Source organism: Neodiprion virginianus, chromosome 6 (assembly GCF_021901495.1).
Source record: "Neodiprion virginianus isolate iyNeoVirg1 chromosome 6, iyNeoVirg1.1, whole genome shotgun sequence".
Classification (NCBI taxonomy): Eukaryota; Metazoa; Arthropoda; class Insecta; order Hymenoptera; family Diprionidae; genus Neodiprion; species Neodiprion virginianus.
In genome coordinates, this window is record NC_060882.1 from 18,110,870 (window position 1) to 18,129,938 (window position 19,069).

General features: G+C 36.9%; 1 protein-coding gene across 1 annotated transcript; it reads left to right on the forward strand.

The window, feature by feature from the left end:
* The first annotated feature begins 1,661 nt into the window (after nt 1-1,661).
* On the forward strand, nt 1,662-14,059 carry LOC124308189 (protein TIS11-like). Its single transcript, XM_046770646.1, has 2 exons — nt 1,662-2,549; nt 12,869-14,059. Exons 1-2 carry the CDS (start codon nt 2,490-2,492, stop codon nt 13,898-13,900), a joined length of 1,092 nt encoding a protein of 363 aa, XP_046626602.1. The 5' UTR covers nt 1,662-2,489; the 3' UTR covers nt 13,901-14,059.
* The last annotated feature ends 5,010 nt before the right edge of the window (nt 14,060-19,069 follow it).

The following is a 19,069-nucleotide window of genomic DNA, read 5'->3' on the forward strand; positions in this document are numbered from 1 at the left end:
ATAGCGGCCGGCGGCTGGTTCATTCATATCCCGGTACCTACCCACACCTACACACCTACTGCCTACATTGTGCGCTTACATTGGACGAAGGTGTTACACACCTACGGGAGCTAGCCGAAGTCGTGTCGTCTGGTGGTGCGTATAAACCGGCATTGCAACGCGGCGTGGCAGCAGTACAGCTTTTTCTCCGTGCAGCCAGCTATTGCAGCTTATACAACAAACCGCTGCACGGCAGCTCCCCTTCTCTCACTGTTGTGAACACAAGTAATTACAATCAATCGACGACGAGCCTCTTTCTGCGTATTACGCGAATCGCGCGATAGACTGGCCGAAAATTTCCGCTCCGTCATATTTTCCGCGAAGGTACCGTTTTTTTCTACGGTAATATCCGTCGTGTGCTAAATATCGGATGCGGTCCAAATCCTTTTCTATCTCGCTCACTCTCTGCTTCTCTCGGTAAGACGGTGAAGTAAATGAGACAAACTTGAGGTCAAGCTCGAGTCGCCGTTGCTCATCTCTCGTTCAATTTTCGACATCCATTGCTGCCGACGTTACGCGATAAGTATTTGCAGACGCTTAGATTCATTCTGACACATTCAAGAACATGTAAAAACAAGAAAACCCAATCGCTGTGTACAAAACAGAACATCTGCATTTTTAATTTTTCCGATAGCACTATTTTCTTCTTGTAATCATTGGGGGGGGGGGGGGGGGGGTTATTTTAAGTCGAAATTCAAGATTTCGACCAGATTCTGCAGTAATTTCGGTTGCCATCTCGAATTTGCGCTGTAAGTCGGATAATATCGATCGTAGACAAAAAATTTGTTATGACCAATTTTGTAGACAATTAAGTTCCCTACAAGTTTAGTTGGCACGAGTTTCAATAAAAAAAAAACTTGTAACTCTGCAAATTATTTAAGAATAACAAATTCCCTCACAAATTTAAGATGGTGGTGGAAGATACCGCTGAATCTGGTCGAAACTCTGAATTTAGACTTTCAGAGACACGGACAAAGCCCAGGTTAGAAAATAGTGAATATAGGGGTAAAAAAAATGGGGTGGGTCAAAACTTGGAAGGGTCAATATTTCGAACGGCTAAAAATAAAATAACGAAATATGAATCGTTAGATATCTCAATTTTCAAAAGTCTCACTGATTAGAATGACCACTAATATTAAACCAACTCCACCTTTCGCTCTTTTTCATTATCGCATGTGTTGAAATTTCGATGCAACGTTCATTCGAAATATTCCAACTTCAGACCGTATAAACCCGCGAAAAATTCCAATTTCAAACGTACATACCGCCTGGATTAGTTCATCGCTCGTCCTCAATTGTCGTCATCAAAATTACTGCCGACCATGTTAACGATAAATGTGAGAATTTTTGCAGCGTGGTGGAGAACAAGAAAAAAAAATTCGGGGAAAATCGGAATCGGGCGAATTTGTCACGGAAAAAAATAAAAGAAGTTCGGAGTAGCCGCGACTCTTCCCCCCACCAATCGACCGAGCTTCGAGCGGGGGAAACAAACGAGCGCGGCTGTGGAACGGCGACGATTGCTGGCGCAGAGGGGGCAGCGAGGGGGGTGGGGGGTGGGGTGGGGTGGGGGATCCGAGTCGCCGCCTTTCTCGACACTAGCCTCTCCCGCCGGCTCCGAATGGAGTTCAGTAAGCTGTCGGTAGCTTCGTGAGACGGATCTCGAGAACCAGTCACCCTCGATAACCGGCCGAGTTTATAAAATCAGAACCAAAAAAGTGCCAAGTTGGTGTTGTTGGTGTTGTTTTTTTTTTTTTTTTGGAGGAGGAAAATATATATATATTTATGTATAGATACATACGCGGACGAACCTACACGCACACACGCTTATACAGAGATAAACACACGCTCAGTGAGAACACTAGAAGTTTCGAGTATTGAAACGGGTTGTTGTTGTTGTTGTTTTTATCGATTCACGATCTCATCAGATGATATATTTCACATAGTTTTCGTCGTATGCACGTGTATTCTCGTAATAAAACTACACGGCGAGAATAAGCGCGTAAAGAAGAGAAATAAGAAGATAAAAGAGAGAATTTTAAACAATAATACAAGAAGTTAAAATAACATCGTCGGGATATATTATTTAGTGGAGAATCGAGGTTAAACCGGTGTGTTTAAATGTAACTTACAGAGAGAGAGAGAGAGGAAGAGAGAGAGAGAGAAAGAAAATAAGAAGAAAATACCAACATATATTAAAGTGGCAGTTTTTGTGTACTGAGTTTAAACAAACGTACGGTTGTCAACTTTTTACCATTTATTTCGTCTTTAATAAAAAGTTATCATATTCATATAAAATATATACGTTTAATATAGGTATATTTTATTTGTTGAGTTCGGTTTTCATATTTTTAAACGTACAATAAAATCGACGCCGCATCATAAGTAATAACCGAAGAACCCCAGAAGAGGAGAATATATATTGAAGCAGCCGAAAAAAAACTCCCACCAATATGTCCACAGCCGTGATGAGTAATAACTCGATGTTCGAGTGCAGCGAGTTGCTGTTCAAGGTGAGCGTTTATGCATATTATAAAATACGGGAAACAACGGTCGAAAGAAAGAAAGAAAGAAAGAAAGAAAGAAAGAAAGAAAGAAAGAGAAAGAGTGAGAAAGAAAGAAAGAAATCGGGTGTTATTTACGCAAAATAGGAAACTGCAATAATATCGTATCCCTGACAGCGAGGATAAAAACAAAAGAGCGTCGCACGGGGCGCGGTAAGAAAAATAGTCCGTAGAGCGAGAGCGAGAGCGCGGGTAAATTGAAACAAGACTGAAACAACCAACTAACCGAGGAACAACTCTCTCCTCGGAGCGAGTGACTGACTAGTGCCTTATACACGAACAACGCCGCGCACTCTCTTTGGTTTCACCTCTCCGAAGGAGGTTTCACCGCTCGGCTGCGTGCATCATCCGTAACGTTTCGCTCATCCGAAGCCCCGACTCATTTTATCGAAAACGTCGAGCGGACGGATTTTCTACACGACGCAAGTTATCTGTCGAGAAAACTGCGATCCGCGATGATTGACCGTTGGTTCGCGGTATTCGGGTACAGACGCGCGTCTTGCGGATGAAACTGAAGGTAGCGGCGGACAGCCAGCGTGTCGAAACTTTTGGGAAATGCACAAAAATGCAGTTTGGGCCTGTTCTTCATACAATTGCTGTGAAAGCATTGGGGAGGGTTTGAAGGTATTTCAATACCTTGTTCGAACCAACGTTCTTGGAACGTTTGCCTGCCTCATCTAGCTTCAGCCTCGTGTTTCGTGGCCGACAATTGACAATGAGCTCTGAACGATCCGGCCGTGAACTCCCGAAGCTTATCGCGGAGCTCGAACGCTCGTTTCTCGAATATTATACATACATATATATCTATACATATATGTACACAGTTATTGTATTTTTGGCGGTTGAACATAATTTGCCCGACTTACGTTGTAAATATACCCTATGCGGGAATAACCGACCTACGCTAAGCGATGCGGTGTGGCTATTTCCGAGCATCGCCGACGCGCTGTAATTACTGAAAACTCCGTAATAAAATTGGAAAACCCTCTCGACGCGACCAACGCGGCAGAATCACGTTTCGACAAACCATCGCGCGATATCCGGTCGATTATTAATAGCTACCGTGTGTGTGTATTTTCATTCCAGCGATAGCGATCGCTGCTTTTCTATTCCGATTTTCACCCGCATTTACAACCAAAGGTAAGAGAAAAAATGTGCGAAAAAATGGGCGAATATCTGATTGGGTAACCGGCCAATTTTACGGTCTTCTCTCTGTACGCGACAAGGCAAAAGGAGAATACACTTTGTGTTTCGTATCCTGCTGCTGCCGGTCGTTTTTATCCAAGGGGGCCGATGTTTATTCCCGAATCATACACACGAGCATTCTCATCTTCTCCTCGCGACGCGCGGTCGTAGCATCCTTTCTTCTCGTTTTTTCTTACTCCTTGTTCTTCTTCGCTTTCTTCTTCTTCTTCTTCTTCTTCTTGAGGTAGAAAAATAAACCGACTACGTCGCTGGCTCCTTTTCTTCCCTCTCGTGTCATCGTCGGGACGATAAACCGAGCGATTATCCCTGAGCGGGATGTAAATATATACCGTATACGTGTGTGCGCGTATAACGTGTACATCGGAAGCCTCTAGAAAGACCGAGAAAATTCCGTCAGTTTTACTCATCCTCGGGGGTACGCGTCGTAATAATATAATCGCGTAGCTCGTTACGATGTTATATTTAGTCTGCTAGTATCAACAGCGATAATCGTAACAATGAGCCGATTGCGACGAACAACAATCGGACATACAGGCTCCAGAACGCTCGCTTTTACGCGGTAACGAAGGGCTGAGAAAAAAATCATTATTTTATTATTTTTAAAACGTTTCGCTTCGTTACGGCCTACCGAAATTCAAAAAGTTCCAAAATCGCGGAATAACGGTTTTACCTCGGAACGAATCGTCACGAATCGAAACCTTACCAACTTCAAACGTGATTCGCTTCTCCGGCTCACTTCGCGTCGTCGCTCGTCTCCGCAGGCAGCTTCGGAATTCGTTTCAAGCCCGCGTTGAGTAACTAACATTCCTATTTACTTATTTTCCCGGCGTGGTTTGGACCCGCGCACGTGTCGAACGGACCTGTTACTCTCTCGTCGTCTCGACAAACACGCACACAGGCAAACACGCAACGCGTAAACGCGTTCCTTTGTGTCCTCCTTCTATTCGCGTTCCGTCGCGTCAGGTAAAAACTTTTCCCATATTCTTCGGGAGAAAAGAAACCCGACGATGCGAAGGGGCTGCTTGCTGACCGACCGGGAAATAATAAGGAGGGTTTCCGTGCACCTTGCTCCCCTTTTCTTACTCTTTATTACGATGTATGTATGTATGTACTTACATCCGGTCCCGTTTCTCGTTGTTCGTCGAAAACTGGAAACGATTGAAACGGAGAATATCGGTGGAAAAACACCGAGAAGCTAGAAATCGCCAGGGATTTTTACAAGCGAATCGCTTTCATGCGGTCGGATCGTTGAATGGAATTGAGTATTTGAATGAAATTTTTTTATTTCCCATTCTTGTAGATTGGAAAAAAAATATTTTGGACGTATTTTTTATTTTTTCGATTGGAAAAAATTTCATTCAAATACTCAATTCATGCTTGATGTTGATTAAGCCTAGTCGTAACGAGTGTTGAAAAAAAAAAAAAAAATCGAGTTACTTCGCGTGTTTAGGATTAATTAACTGAAATTTAAGTGTAAACTGTGAGGAACTCAACATGCTCGTATATTTCCAGAAGTTGACTCCTTGAAAGTTATTCGGAAATTGTACGATAATGATTTTTCCCCTCACGTTTCGTTAGGTTAATTTCTAATCTTGTTCATTTTATACATTTTCCCATCGTGAAACTGACAATGAGAAGGACCTTCGTCCACGATGTGTTTATAAATAAGAATCGCTAGTCTAGAATCATTTTCGAAAATTTACATTCAAAACTTGTTATTAGCTGTTCTGGATTTCGTTTTTACAGTTTCACAAAACAAATTCTGTCGCACATTCGTTTACGCTGTACAAATTTACCGTAGAGATAAGACTAGCGATTACAGAATATAGGGAAAATCGTAGTAATACTGCTATCACGTTGTATCGGCGGTAATTGGTTCGTTAAACATACTTTGTTCTTATAAATAAACTGCTGATAATTTCTGAACGACGTAGAGAAAGAAACGCGGAAAGTTACGTTTAGCAGCAAAAACTTGGAACATCGAACATCTGTTCGAATAAGTCTACTGTTATTATGGTGTAAAAATTTGCTGGTAATCGGAAACTTTTCGGAACGGAAGACGGCAACTTCTCTAATTCATAATTTTGTATAGTAAAGATAATCGTTCACATACCGCGGCGACTTGACTGGCAAATTTACGGTAGGAGGGAAGAAAAAACACACAAAAAAAAAAAAAACAAGTTAAACAGTGCCCACGCGATCGGGCAAACAATTGTATAAATAATAAAGTACAAAACCAATGTACTTATACGTATAACAAACAGCTGTAGAATTGCGGGCGGAAGTTCTTTCGACTCTGTAGGCCACGGCTAGTTGCGACTTGCGTACACTTGCAATTATATATTCATGTATATATGCATACATCCGTACGTTACAAAAGTGTAATAAATAGAGTTTTATTTCTTTCTTCTTTGTTTTGTTTTGTTGCATTATTATTTCATTCCTTTTTCGTTTCATTCTTTATTTCCAACTAGCCAACAACCGTACTTGAATCGAGAGTAAACCTCGAGATCGTTGTGTACGCATATGTACGGTATATATGTGACGCGTGTATAAAGGAGTAGGTATTATTTTTGCAGCCTCGCATTGAACGCAACATGTGGTTGGTTGGCGTTGCTCGCTACTCACGATTCAGGGAAGTCGCGAAACGGACGAGATTATTGCGCATTGAAAGCCCTGAATCACATTCGTGTAACGATTCTGTGCTGCTACATGTATGAGACTGACAACTGCAAGCTGTGAAGATATATATATATAGTAATAAATTCTAGACAAAGGGAAATCTTGTTGTTGTCACGATGATATGTATCGATAGGGGGAAAACAAGATTCGTGTTTTACACTGGGACAAAACAAATTCAGTAATGCAAATATACAATTTTTTTTTCTTTTTTCTTATTTTTATTCACGTTTCAGCAAGTTTTTTTTTTTTTTTTTTTTTTTTTTTTTTTTTTTTTTTTTTGGTCTTCCGTTCATTCTTTCCTTTTGTTTTGCTCGATTTGGCAACAGATTGTTTTTTCCAGATACTACTATGTATGTACATACAGTGTACGGCGTGCATGGAATATCTGCAACTGGTTGAGTAGAATGAAAATAAAACAGTTGCAACAGCGTTTGAGAGATGGATTTTTTTTTTTCCCATGAACTTTGTTGTAATAATAACCGTTCTAATTACGATCGCTTGACAACAATGTCGACGATGATAATAACAATAATGATCACGTCTAGTGATTTTACCGAAGTAGCGCCACACCTTTGTAGATAAATTATGTACGTACATAAATATATCCGGAAGTAATTGAATTGTTTTTTTTTCTCTATTTTTTTTTTTCTTCCAATAATTCGTATTTTCTTCGTACCTCTTTTTTTTCTGGCTCATTCACGTACCTCCGTTTTATTACTTCATTATCTTGTCATCGGAATGGCAATGTCAGCAATTCTTTTTCTCTTTCCTTTTTTCTCTGTTTCGCAAGCAAGTGCGCGGCTCTTTAGGCGAAAAATGTGCGTGCGAAAATTTCACGTGTGTTTGTATCAAAAAGTCGCCAGAAAATTATGTCAAGTTTCAAACGAGAATTCAAATTATTGAAATTATTACGATAACTGAAATACCTGTATATATTTGTTTAACCTTATTTCCGTCGATTTGTAACTATTTATTAAAAGTTAATTTAATAAATACGACAAATGTATACGTAAATTAAACAGAAAAAAAATTCCGCTTTGCAATTCTCACAATTCGCAATACCAGCTAACAATATAAGCTGCGGTGGCTGTTATAATTATTATATCTAACATTTCAACAATCAGAATTACGAGAGTGGTAATAAACAGAAATTCCGCAGATCACGCGGTCTTTTCAACACAACTTCTCAAGTTCACTGTAATTCTACACATTCCCAGTAAACTCTGAGCAGCCCGACAGTTTGACCAACCGGATACTACGTGTCGTGTTGTACGAATGGTTTTGCGGTAGTAATTTCCGGAAATTATCCAACTTTTAAGCACAACCGTGCCTCGTTCGCATTATGGGTTACGAGTGATACGTGAATTTTGTCAGGGTGGTGAAAATGTGGATAAAAACAACAAAATTAATTCGTTATCCCGTTTTACGTAATTTGTCTAAACGTGCTCTTTTGTTTTGTTCTTATTATTTTCACCCAATTACAAAAACCATACACCATGTCGGAAGAAAAATTATTACTCTCGTGTACTATTGTAAACTTTGTTATTGTTGAAACTGTTACATTATTACCGAATAAATTCACCACCTACGATTATATATCCATATATAATCATTCTATAACATTCAAACAATAGTAAAGGAGAATTATTGTTGATAAAGAATTGGTACAAAATTATAATATTTTGTCCCGATTACACAATTACATATGTATGTATGAATTTCTCTGCTATTTAGCAAAATTAATTTCTTCTCCCTGTCACAATTCTCTTTGGGTCAACGACTTTGATCGATATCTATACAGATAACAACTTTGATTGTACCTACGTACGGAGATATTTTAAACCCCTTCCTCTCCGATTAATTAATCAGTCGTCGTATGTTGTAAGATTTAAGAACTTTCATCGGCATTGTTTACCGGATAACAAGATAACAAATGAATTGTTATTCGCAGCAGGAATACGTATGAATATTTCTGTGTATAATAAATAAACTCGAGTCGTAAAAACAATTATCGAGGTAATTTAATTCTCTCAATTTTTTCATTCCCTAATATTATTTTATTTACCAAGGTATACACGTGAGAGTCAATTTTTTTTTTTTTTTTTTTTTTTATCTTGGTTGCCGGCTAAATTAACGCGTCACGTCAACATGTATACAGTATAATTGTATAACAGGTGTTATATATCGCATACACGTTGCTGTATAACGTTTCGAATTATTCCGAGATTGTATAAAAGAAGCCGGTTGAAAAGCAGCACCAGCAACATCGGCTCAGCGGTTGAATGTTATTAGTGTATTTCGTAATAGGCGGCGTTTCTAAGACCGGTTCCGAAAAATCCTGTATTTTATGTAATACGCTATCGCACACAGAGACACAAGACTCGGACGAGACGTTATTTCGTGACTGCGACGAGTCGCCAAGCATAAACGAACGTACCTCCACTCACCTCGCAATTTACATTCGTCCGTACCTACGAAATATTTCCACATCCATTGGCAGATTCCTCTAAGCTAAAGAAAAAAAACACACACATACACGTTAAACCCATGTTTAATATGCTTTTTTATAATAAATTTCGCAAATTTTTTATATTTCAAATTCAAGACTTGCAATAAACGAAGAGCTAAATTACAGAATGCTGTACCTGCCATGTTTGACAAATAAACAAACAAAAAAATAATAATAATAATCACTATTCAAAGAACGAACCGTTTCTTCCTCTCTTCTTTCGATTGCAGACACTTGTAGCCTTTTTTTTTTTAATTTTTTTATTCTTCTATTATTAAAATGTTATTGCCGCCGAAAACTGTGTGAATATTTTTACGCGCACGCGTGTCACGTAATATATGTGGTATGTATCAATTATAAACAGCCCTTCCGTTAGCCTCGTTCCGAAGTACAGTCGGTGTGGTAATTTTTTCATTATGCCTTCCGCCGCGTCGCTGTCGTTGCGCCGGTAATCTTTTAATACCGAGATATATGTTTACATGGTTTTTTCCTTCTTTTTTTTTTTTTTTCCCCACTCGACGTTTTAAGCTGCTTATTTAGTTTATTTATAAGGTCACGTGAGAAAAGTCAGGCATTCGCGGGCTGAAGGATGTTTACGCGTTTATGTATATTTTGTTGTGTACGTATGTATGCGTATGCGTGGTTAAAAATTCTTAGTCAATGATAATGTTGCAGAGATTCGATGGTAACCGTATTGTCATGTTTAACATTGTATGTGGAATATAAGTTGTAGAATAAAACATTCAAGTATGCAGCAACGGAATATTTTGTTCAAGCCGTTTCACTATTACTCACACAACGTATAAATGTGTATCTTGTTAATTCTATACGTTTGATTTTTTTTTTTTTTATCCATTTACATTCTATATTTCCGGAACATGCAAAATTATAATTCCGGTGCAAGAAATTAACGAAATTTTGTACTATTTCATTATGATGTGACTTTATTTGCGTAGAGATGTGCAATTGCGTGCGTTATTATTAGCGGTACACTTTCTATTTTGAAATTTTCGGCAAAACTGTGTATATGATGCATATAACGTACGTCGTACACACGAGCGAAAGCTGGAGTTTGAAAATATTTCGTGCCACGGTAGGTAATGAAAATTTCAAATCGAAATCGTGAAAGCGATTCAGATTTTCTCTTCTTCTACGATGCTGATCCCTCGCTACCGGATGTAGTGTCGAAAAACATGTACGATTATCATAATACGGATGAGGCGGTGGTGAAGGTCGATCATGGTCTTTGATTTCGCGCACGCAAACAAATTCATATTATACGTATAAATATAATATAATTATCTGTATATATAAAAACGAATGTCTGTATATGTATATAAAAATATATATACATATGTACATTTTATATTACGAGAATTGCAATTAAGCGTGATAAAATACGTATCAAATTTCTGCAGCGTGTATGTGGATATTTTTAAACAACAAATAACGTAATGTATTGTATTTTTTAAAGTGTAAAGAAATAAATTGAAAGAAACAGAGAAAGAAAAGACAAGGCTGGAGGAAAATGAAGAAACACACACCGTCTGTCGATGACAGTAAATACCACAGTCGTTGCGATAAGGAGAAAACCAAGATTATAACCACGATCGTACAGTCATTACACTTGATATTTATTTACATCTACTATTGTTGATACTTATTTAGTATATACACATATTACGCAGCGTGCCATCGTTTACGCAACAAAGATATATATATATATATATATATATATATATATATATATATATAAAAATATTTATGGTCACATTTTATCACGGTATTCCCCCTCCCCCTATATTTCTCTCTCTCTCTCTCTCTCTCTCTCTTTCGTAGTTTTATTTTTAAATTCATATGTATTATATTATAGCAACAGTAGCGGTGGTAGTAGCATAAAATATTTAACTTCTTTGAAATATGAAAACAACGTGATAACGCTGATAACAAGTTATCGCCTTCGTCTTCACGTAACATCTATTTATGTTTGTTTTCTCTCCTACTCCGCGATCCGACGTCGTCTTTGTCTCGATTTCCGTTGGCGACAATGCCGAGGAGTAATATAATTTTACGCAATCTCTTTTCTTTCGCGACATTCTGCGGTGGGGGAGAAAAAAGAAAAACAAGTCGAGATAAAATTCGAAATATTATATTGGGAAGTAGAAAGGTTTAGATATTACAGTTACGAAAAGCTGACAAAATAACAAAAAGAAAACAAGCCCACGCGTATAAGAAAAGAAACCAAAAAAACAATTATCTTTGCACACGGTTTTTTTGTTTTTATTTTTTTATTTATTTTATTTTTTTTATTGCGAAACTCAACACGTAACGCAATTGCGTAAGGTCGGATAAGCGTGAAAAATTCGTCTCAAGATGGAGAAGCTCTGCTCGTGGTGAACCTATGGCTGCTTCTTGCCGGGCCCTTCGTGAAATCTATCCTTCTTCGTTCCTACCTTTCGAGACAAAGCTTTGAAACAATGGGTCCACCATTATACGGGATGCTATATAATACCCGTGACCGAGTCGAGCAAAAGGATACGATATATACTTATATATATGGGTGGGTCCAAAAAATTGGTAGGTCCCAAAACCATAAAAATGGTTTACGGTCCTAAGCGGGTCTCCCACTATTTCTCTTCATAGTTCTTCTCCCGGAAAGCTTAGTGTTTCAGTCCGGATTGAAATTCAACGCCTTAGAAGCTTCATTATCGGTAGCATATTATAAATCATAGAAGAAAAGTTGTTATGGCTTCGGACGGTCCTTCGAGATCTTTCTTTTTCCTTTTAATACCGCATTTGCATGATGTTTTTATTGTATTTCATGAACGACTCTTAAAAATTGTAAATGAATGTTACCGACATTTTCTAATGTCGATTTCCGGCTGTGATTGCAATTTTTTCATTACGCCTAGGCCGGAGAAAAATAACATTTTTACACAGCTGCATACGTACGTTTTAATTTGCAACTATACATATTTATATACGAGGCTAAAGTTGGTAACGTCAACTGATCAAAATGTTGGAAATTGTACTTACAAAATCTGAGCTTGTTTACAGTTTACTAAATTTCAAGTCCAAAGAAAAATGCGTCATTACAATAACGCTGCAAACCTCGGCCTGATATATATATTTTTACACATTTGATGAATCGAAACGACGCAATTTGTTACGTATATATATTCCGTTATGCGACTTTCTGTACGAACACATAATAAAATTAACACATGATAATAAAAAATTCCCAAAAATCTCTCAAAATATAACATATATGAAAAAAAGGCTGAGAAGATCTTTTTTATAAAATTCAATTAGCAGTGAAAAAAGTATCTTGTGATTTCTTCATATATTGCGTATTTATCTAGATATTTACAAAATGCAAAATTACAACTTCAAATATTGACTTTTCTTTTCCAAAACAATTTTTGGAAGTGCCGTAAAGAAGTGCCGCGGTTTTTTTCTGCAAAACTACTCTCCCGCGGTATTAACAAACCTCGTTTTGCCGTCACAAATTCAGCAATTCTTTACTCTTTTACCAAAATAAAGCGATTCTAAACCTATGACTCGATACTTGCGACTCTTGCTTCTCTGACAATCCGTGCATCAATAAAAAACATATCAGGCACATCAGATTATTGTAACAATTATCATGTAAATAAATATAAAACGAAGAGTACAATAAAAGTTCTTCGTTAACGTAAAATTATAAACAGATTTCAGTAGAATCGATCATTGGGGAGGGGGGTGGGGGGGTTGATCGAAGGTGTGTCTGGATAACAATAATATATAATAATGACATTAATAATAAAGAAAAAAAAAGAAAAGAAACAGCGACGAACCATTTTGACGTTCCCCTTATTCCGTTTGATTCCAGAACGCCACGCCAGCGAAATCCAAGGAGCCAGTGTCGGCTCACACGCCGTTGAGACGTAGCTACGCGTCGTTGGTAACGCTGATAGAACAGCACCGCAAGTTGGACCGAAGCGTCAGCGAACCAACGTCGCGTTACAAGACTGAGTTGTGCAGACCGTTTGAGGAAAGCGGTGCCTGTAAGTACGGTGACAAATGTCAGTTCGCCCACGGTTATTCGGAGCTTAGAAACCTCGCCCGTCATCCGAAGTACAAGACGGAACTATGCCGGACCTTCCACACCATAGGTTTCTGTCCCTACGGTCCCAGGTGTCACTTCATACACAATTTCGAGGAGGCACGCATCCACAACCAAAAAGTCAGCGCCCAGCTGGGTCAGGCGCAGCCGAACATAATGGGCCTCAGTCCCATAATCGGTAGCAGTAACGCGAGTCTGAACTCGGCGACGATCCTCGAACAAATCGCCGCCAACCACCATCAGCAACAGCAGCAACAGCAGCAGCAGCAGCAGCAGCAACAACAGCAGCAGCAACAGCAGCAGCAACAGCAGCAACAACAGCAGCAGCAACTTATAAGATCCACGTCGCTGGGCGCGTACAACTCGTCGATAATGAGGTCGAGTTCAATGAGCATCGGTTCACCGGCGTGCCAGAGGGTGCCGAACCACCAGCACCAGCATCAGCACCACCATCACCAGGCATCGGTGATCGGAACGCGGCCGAAACCGCTGAACCTGAGCCCGACTTTCTCCCTGGGAAGCACGGCCGATTCGGTATCGCCGTCGTCCAGTCTTAGCCAATCGCCGACCAATTCGATGGCAAGTTTCTTCAACGACGACGCTCCGACGCCGTTCAGCTTCGGCCAGGACTTCACCATCCTGACGAGACACAGCCCGAGCCCACAGGGACCGAGTCCAATCGTCGAGGATCCAGCGCCAAGGACGCCATCGCCGTTGTCGCCGAATGCCGAGTCCAGACTACCGGTATTCAACAGAATCAGCAATCCGATAACTGATTTTGAACATTTGAAGATATAAAATATATAACGAGGATCGTTTTTTTTTTTTATCTCATCACCGTCGGGTATAAACGGCGAGCGAGCCTTTTACAACGGGGAATAAAACGTGTTTGAAACGAGTTACGTGATTATTATTAATATTGTTTTTTTTTCTTTTTTTTTTTTTTTTCTTTCTCGTTATACGAATTTCTTCATGAATATTATGATACGTAATTTTCTTTCTTTCTTTTTTTTTTCTTTTTCTTTTTTCTTTTATTATTTTTTTATTTTAGTTTTATTTTCTTACCGCCGAATCGGCTTTTCACCCGCGGTCCAAAACGCTGTAATAGCACGCACGTTTTTGTAACATCGATCGGTCGATGTCTTATTACTATCATTTATTACTATTACTATTATTAATATTATTATTATTATTATTATTATTATTATTATTATTGCTATAATTATCATTAGTATGCGTAATCGTGTAAAGTTTATAATATTTGATCGCGCTTACCAGGCGCCTCCGTTTCGCATTTTGCGTAACCTCGCGCCCTACGTTACGCGTGTCGTTTCGTCTCGTTACGCCGGCTTTTCCAATTCTCTGACATTGCAAAAAGACTTTTAAAGAGGTTTACAATTAAACTACTAAGAGGCATCTATGTATATAGGTATATATTCGAGTATGTGTGAATGTTCACGGAGGAGGGGGAGTGAGTGAGTGAGTGAGTGAGTGAGTGAGTGAGTGAAAACGCAAGCGTGTGGTTGTTGGGTGTGGAAGAGGCGACCGATGATTGAGAAGAAAAAAAGATTCATTTTTTTTACAAAATCGTACCACGTAGCGTAGCTATTTATGCATAAACCTACATATACATACACACACATTATACATATTAATTGAACGATGCGAGCGTGTGTGTTTGTGTGTTTTCGCAATTTCGATAAGAGGCAAAAAAAAAAAAAAAAAAAATGGAGGGGACAGGGGATATTTCTTCAATGCTATTGCTCTTTATTTTTCATTTTAAATAATAATAAAAAGAAAAACAGTCAAAAAAATCAAACAAGCGTGATATGCGTACAGATTTTTAAGACCAACGTGATTGGTAGTTTTTTTTTTCACTCTTTCTCTGTCAAATTCTTTGTTTATATTTTCTGTTCTACCAACGTGTTTGATTGTATTTAAAACTAGATGAAAAAAAAAACCTGTTGTATGTAACGAAATTTTTACATTTTTAAATATAATAATACGCGTATAATAGTCTAGTTTAATTAAGAGAGATATATAGTCTGAGGCAAATCGCGAAAAGAGTAGGAATGAAATACGGACGTGCGAGGGAATTGTTGTTGTCAAATAGATTTGAGATAACTTTTTTTTTTTTTTTTTTTCATCGAATGTTTTATATTTTATTTTTTCCTTGTAGCTTCTCTTTATTTATTACTATAAATTTTAATTTTCAATCGGAGTATCGCCTAACAGCTTATTGTAAATACGGTGTTTTTCTTTACCGAAAGCGATTGGAAAGTAGCGTATTATCTATACGTAGCTGTGAATTTCTTCGTGTATCCTATATCTACTGGGTATAATTATGTTGGCGCCGTTTCATTCCGTTTCTTGAAAATAACGATAAAAGCCTCGGAGCAGGTATGACGCTGCGATATGCATGTACACACACACGCGCGCACACACACACATGTATATACATACATGTTCACACATACACACGCGCCAGCAAGGATAATCCTTAAACTTTCGTTATATAGTTGTTAAACTTATAATCTTTTTTCCTTCTCCTTAAATCTATTATTATATTGTATACGTTGAGCATACGATACTACGTTTATCTGTAATAAATACTAAAAGTTAGGGGAAAGTTAATGAACGTGCGAGTGATAAAGTAAAGATGAAATATGGTATGTTCGTGTTTGTGTATGACAGGCGGTGAAAGAGAGTAAGAGAGAAAGAGAGGTAATGATTCTGAGATAGAGAGAAAGATAGTGAAAGCTGGCGTGAAAGGGAAAGAAGATGAGAACATAGTGTGAGTGAGACAGAGTTACGGAGAGAGAAAGTGCGAGTGTATGTGCAATATATATATATATATATATATACACACAAAAACACACTCAAATTGAAAATCAAATATTATATGAGAATTTGCGAAAGTGGAGTATAACCGATATACATACATATATTATATTGTCTTCCATTGATATAAAAGAAGTGACGAAAGAAGGCTAGACAGACAGACGGATAGATAGAAAGAAAGAAAGAAAGAAAGAAAGAAAGAAAGAAAGAAAGTGAGCAAGAATCGCAAACTGACGTAGAGAGAACAAAAAAAAAAAGAAAAATTGGTAATTTAAAATTTTATACGCGTATAGAGATTTATTAAATGTGACTTAAACAACAGATCCAAGAAAATGGTTTTCGAGCATTATATACAAAGTTATCTGAAACGACAAACCGTTGCGATTTCTCCGCGAAATGGAGATTTTCGAAATTTTGATTATCGGCAAAATTCTTGTTCGAAAATATCTTATAGTGAGTAAAAATATCTTATAAATTATATATTGTAAAATCACAGCGACTAGAAATATTATCTATCGATTATGCGAATCGGAAGAACGTATGATGAAAAAAAAAAAAAAAAAAAAAACGAAAGATGAGAGCCGAAAAAAAATATATATATATATAAAAAAAAAATTGATGATTGAGACGAAGATGGCAAAATATTTTATATATTAACATTGTTCTTTCCCGCAAACTATGTGATATGTAACTATTGCAATAGAAATATTACTAATTTACTATATTAAAATGAAAAGGGAGAAAAAAAAAAAGATGATTCTATTATGAACACGCGATTGGTGTTTAATTGGTTATTCTTACGTGACACGCGGGAAGGAATTGAATTTGGGATATTAAGCGGTCGCTGGTTTTTTGTGGCTAAGGCGATTTTTGTAAACCAAGAAAATGGAAAAAACAAAGCATGTTACTTGATGTAGTATGGAGACTCGCCTGGCCGAAAAAATAACATTATTATCTCTGATATCTTGACCATACCGTTTGCCGTTTGAAAGCCAACACCGTTAAAAGTGCCTAAATGATGACGTGGTTTTTGAAAATCGAATACATTTTGTACATACTTCTTAGACTAAAAAAAAAAACAAAAAAAAAAACAAAAAAACAAAAAAAAAAAAACAAAGATAACCAGCAAACAACCCAACAATGTTTTCGTTTAATTTATATTTGAAAAAAAAAAGTGTTATTATAGATTTAGTTTATTATTATCATGATTATTATTATAATTATCATATCGTAATTATTATTAATATTAATGATTATCATTATTATGAATAATATTATTATTTACATGAAACGTCGTTGGAAGAAGTAACAACAAGAAAAGCTAAAAGTAAGCTGTCGCGATAATTTATAACTTTGATTCGATTCTTTTTTCAATTCTCTTTGTATAGTTTTTCCCTAATTTATCGAAATTATGCAACGCGCTTCAGTTACGCACAAAACATATATACGACAGTTTGATACTTTACCGAATGATTACCGAGAATGGCAAAAACAAATTTAAAAAAATTAATGATAATAATTTATCCTATATATTATTATTATTAATATTATTATCATTATTATTATTATTATACAGTTTCAGTTTTTCGGCGCTATTACGCGCTCATTATATTACCAACAATTGAATAATAGCAAATGCCTATTATCAATAACTAATAATTATCGCTAGAAATATTATTATCATTATTATCTATTATTATTTAATATTATTTAATTTTTTTTACCACGTTTTCATATATCTGTTTCTTTTTTCTTTCAATATTTTCTATTTCTTTTTCTCTATCTTCTTTCCATCGTCGTCCGCATTATACATGTACTTCTTCTTCTTTCTTCGACGTTACGTTTTCGAGTGATATTATGTTCACGTATTTGGGGGGGGGGGGGGGGGGGGGGGGTTGTCGAACACGAATTACTTCTTTTTTTTTTTGCTTTGCTCACGACGAAGAAGAAGGTAACGACGAGAATTGATAAAAAAAAAAAAAAAAAAATAGAGAAAAATATATAGAAAATACACATATATTATATTATATTATATTATATTATATTATATTATATATTACGAAAGTGTACCGGCACAACTAATTTTTGTAAAACATGGCCCCAGGAAAATCCAACACTGGCCCGCGAGCAAAGTCCCGAATCACCGCGACGATTTTCATGGGAGAAGGGGGGGGGGAGGGGGGAGGGGGGGGGGAGAACCTTATAATAGAATAGTTGAAAATATCATTAGTTTGTTCCAGACTTGAAACACAGTTTCTAATTTAAGTTATTATTTGTAATATATATATATATATATATATATATATATATATATATATATATATATATATATAAATAAATACACACACACACACACACACACACGTTATATTATATTTTAACGATTGTGCCTTCTTGTGAGCTGAAAAAAAAAAAACAAAAAAACAAAGCGAAAGAAAAAATGAAACCTCCGTCGCACAACCGGCGTTTAGTTATCCAAATTAATAAATAAATATACCCTCTGATCGATGATATTACATTATTACGATTACGATTACGATGACGACGACGACGACGACGACGACGATGGTGATGATTGTTGTTATTACTGTTAATATTATCGTAGCAACGTCAGTTTTAAATGACAGTTTTATGAATGCATGCCTGAGCACTATAACTGCGTAAGTCGTGTGTAATACACGTTTTATAAATTTTCCTTCTCTTTATTTTTATTATTTAAAAACAAAAAAATAAAGAAATACAATACGCACAATTGTATATTTTTCTCTTCCTTAATTTTTTTGCTTTTTAAACCGTAACGTTGTTGCGCATAAAATCAGTTGATAACAACAACAACGGCCTTCAACCAAAGTTCAACAAATATTTGACTCAAATGACTATTAAAATTTTCCCACGCAATTATGGATTCACAAATAAGGATACTTACATACATTATACGAAAGCTGTATGTGACGAGATGATTTTTCTTACACACACACACACACACACACACATACATATATATATATATATATATATATATATATATATTATACGTATTATATATATTATTTTTGTTGAGTTTTCTTCTCTTCGTCGTCAGTTACATTTTTTAATAAGTATAGTAGGTTGCAGCTGAAAATCGAT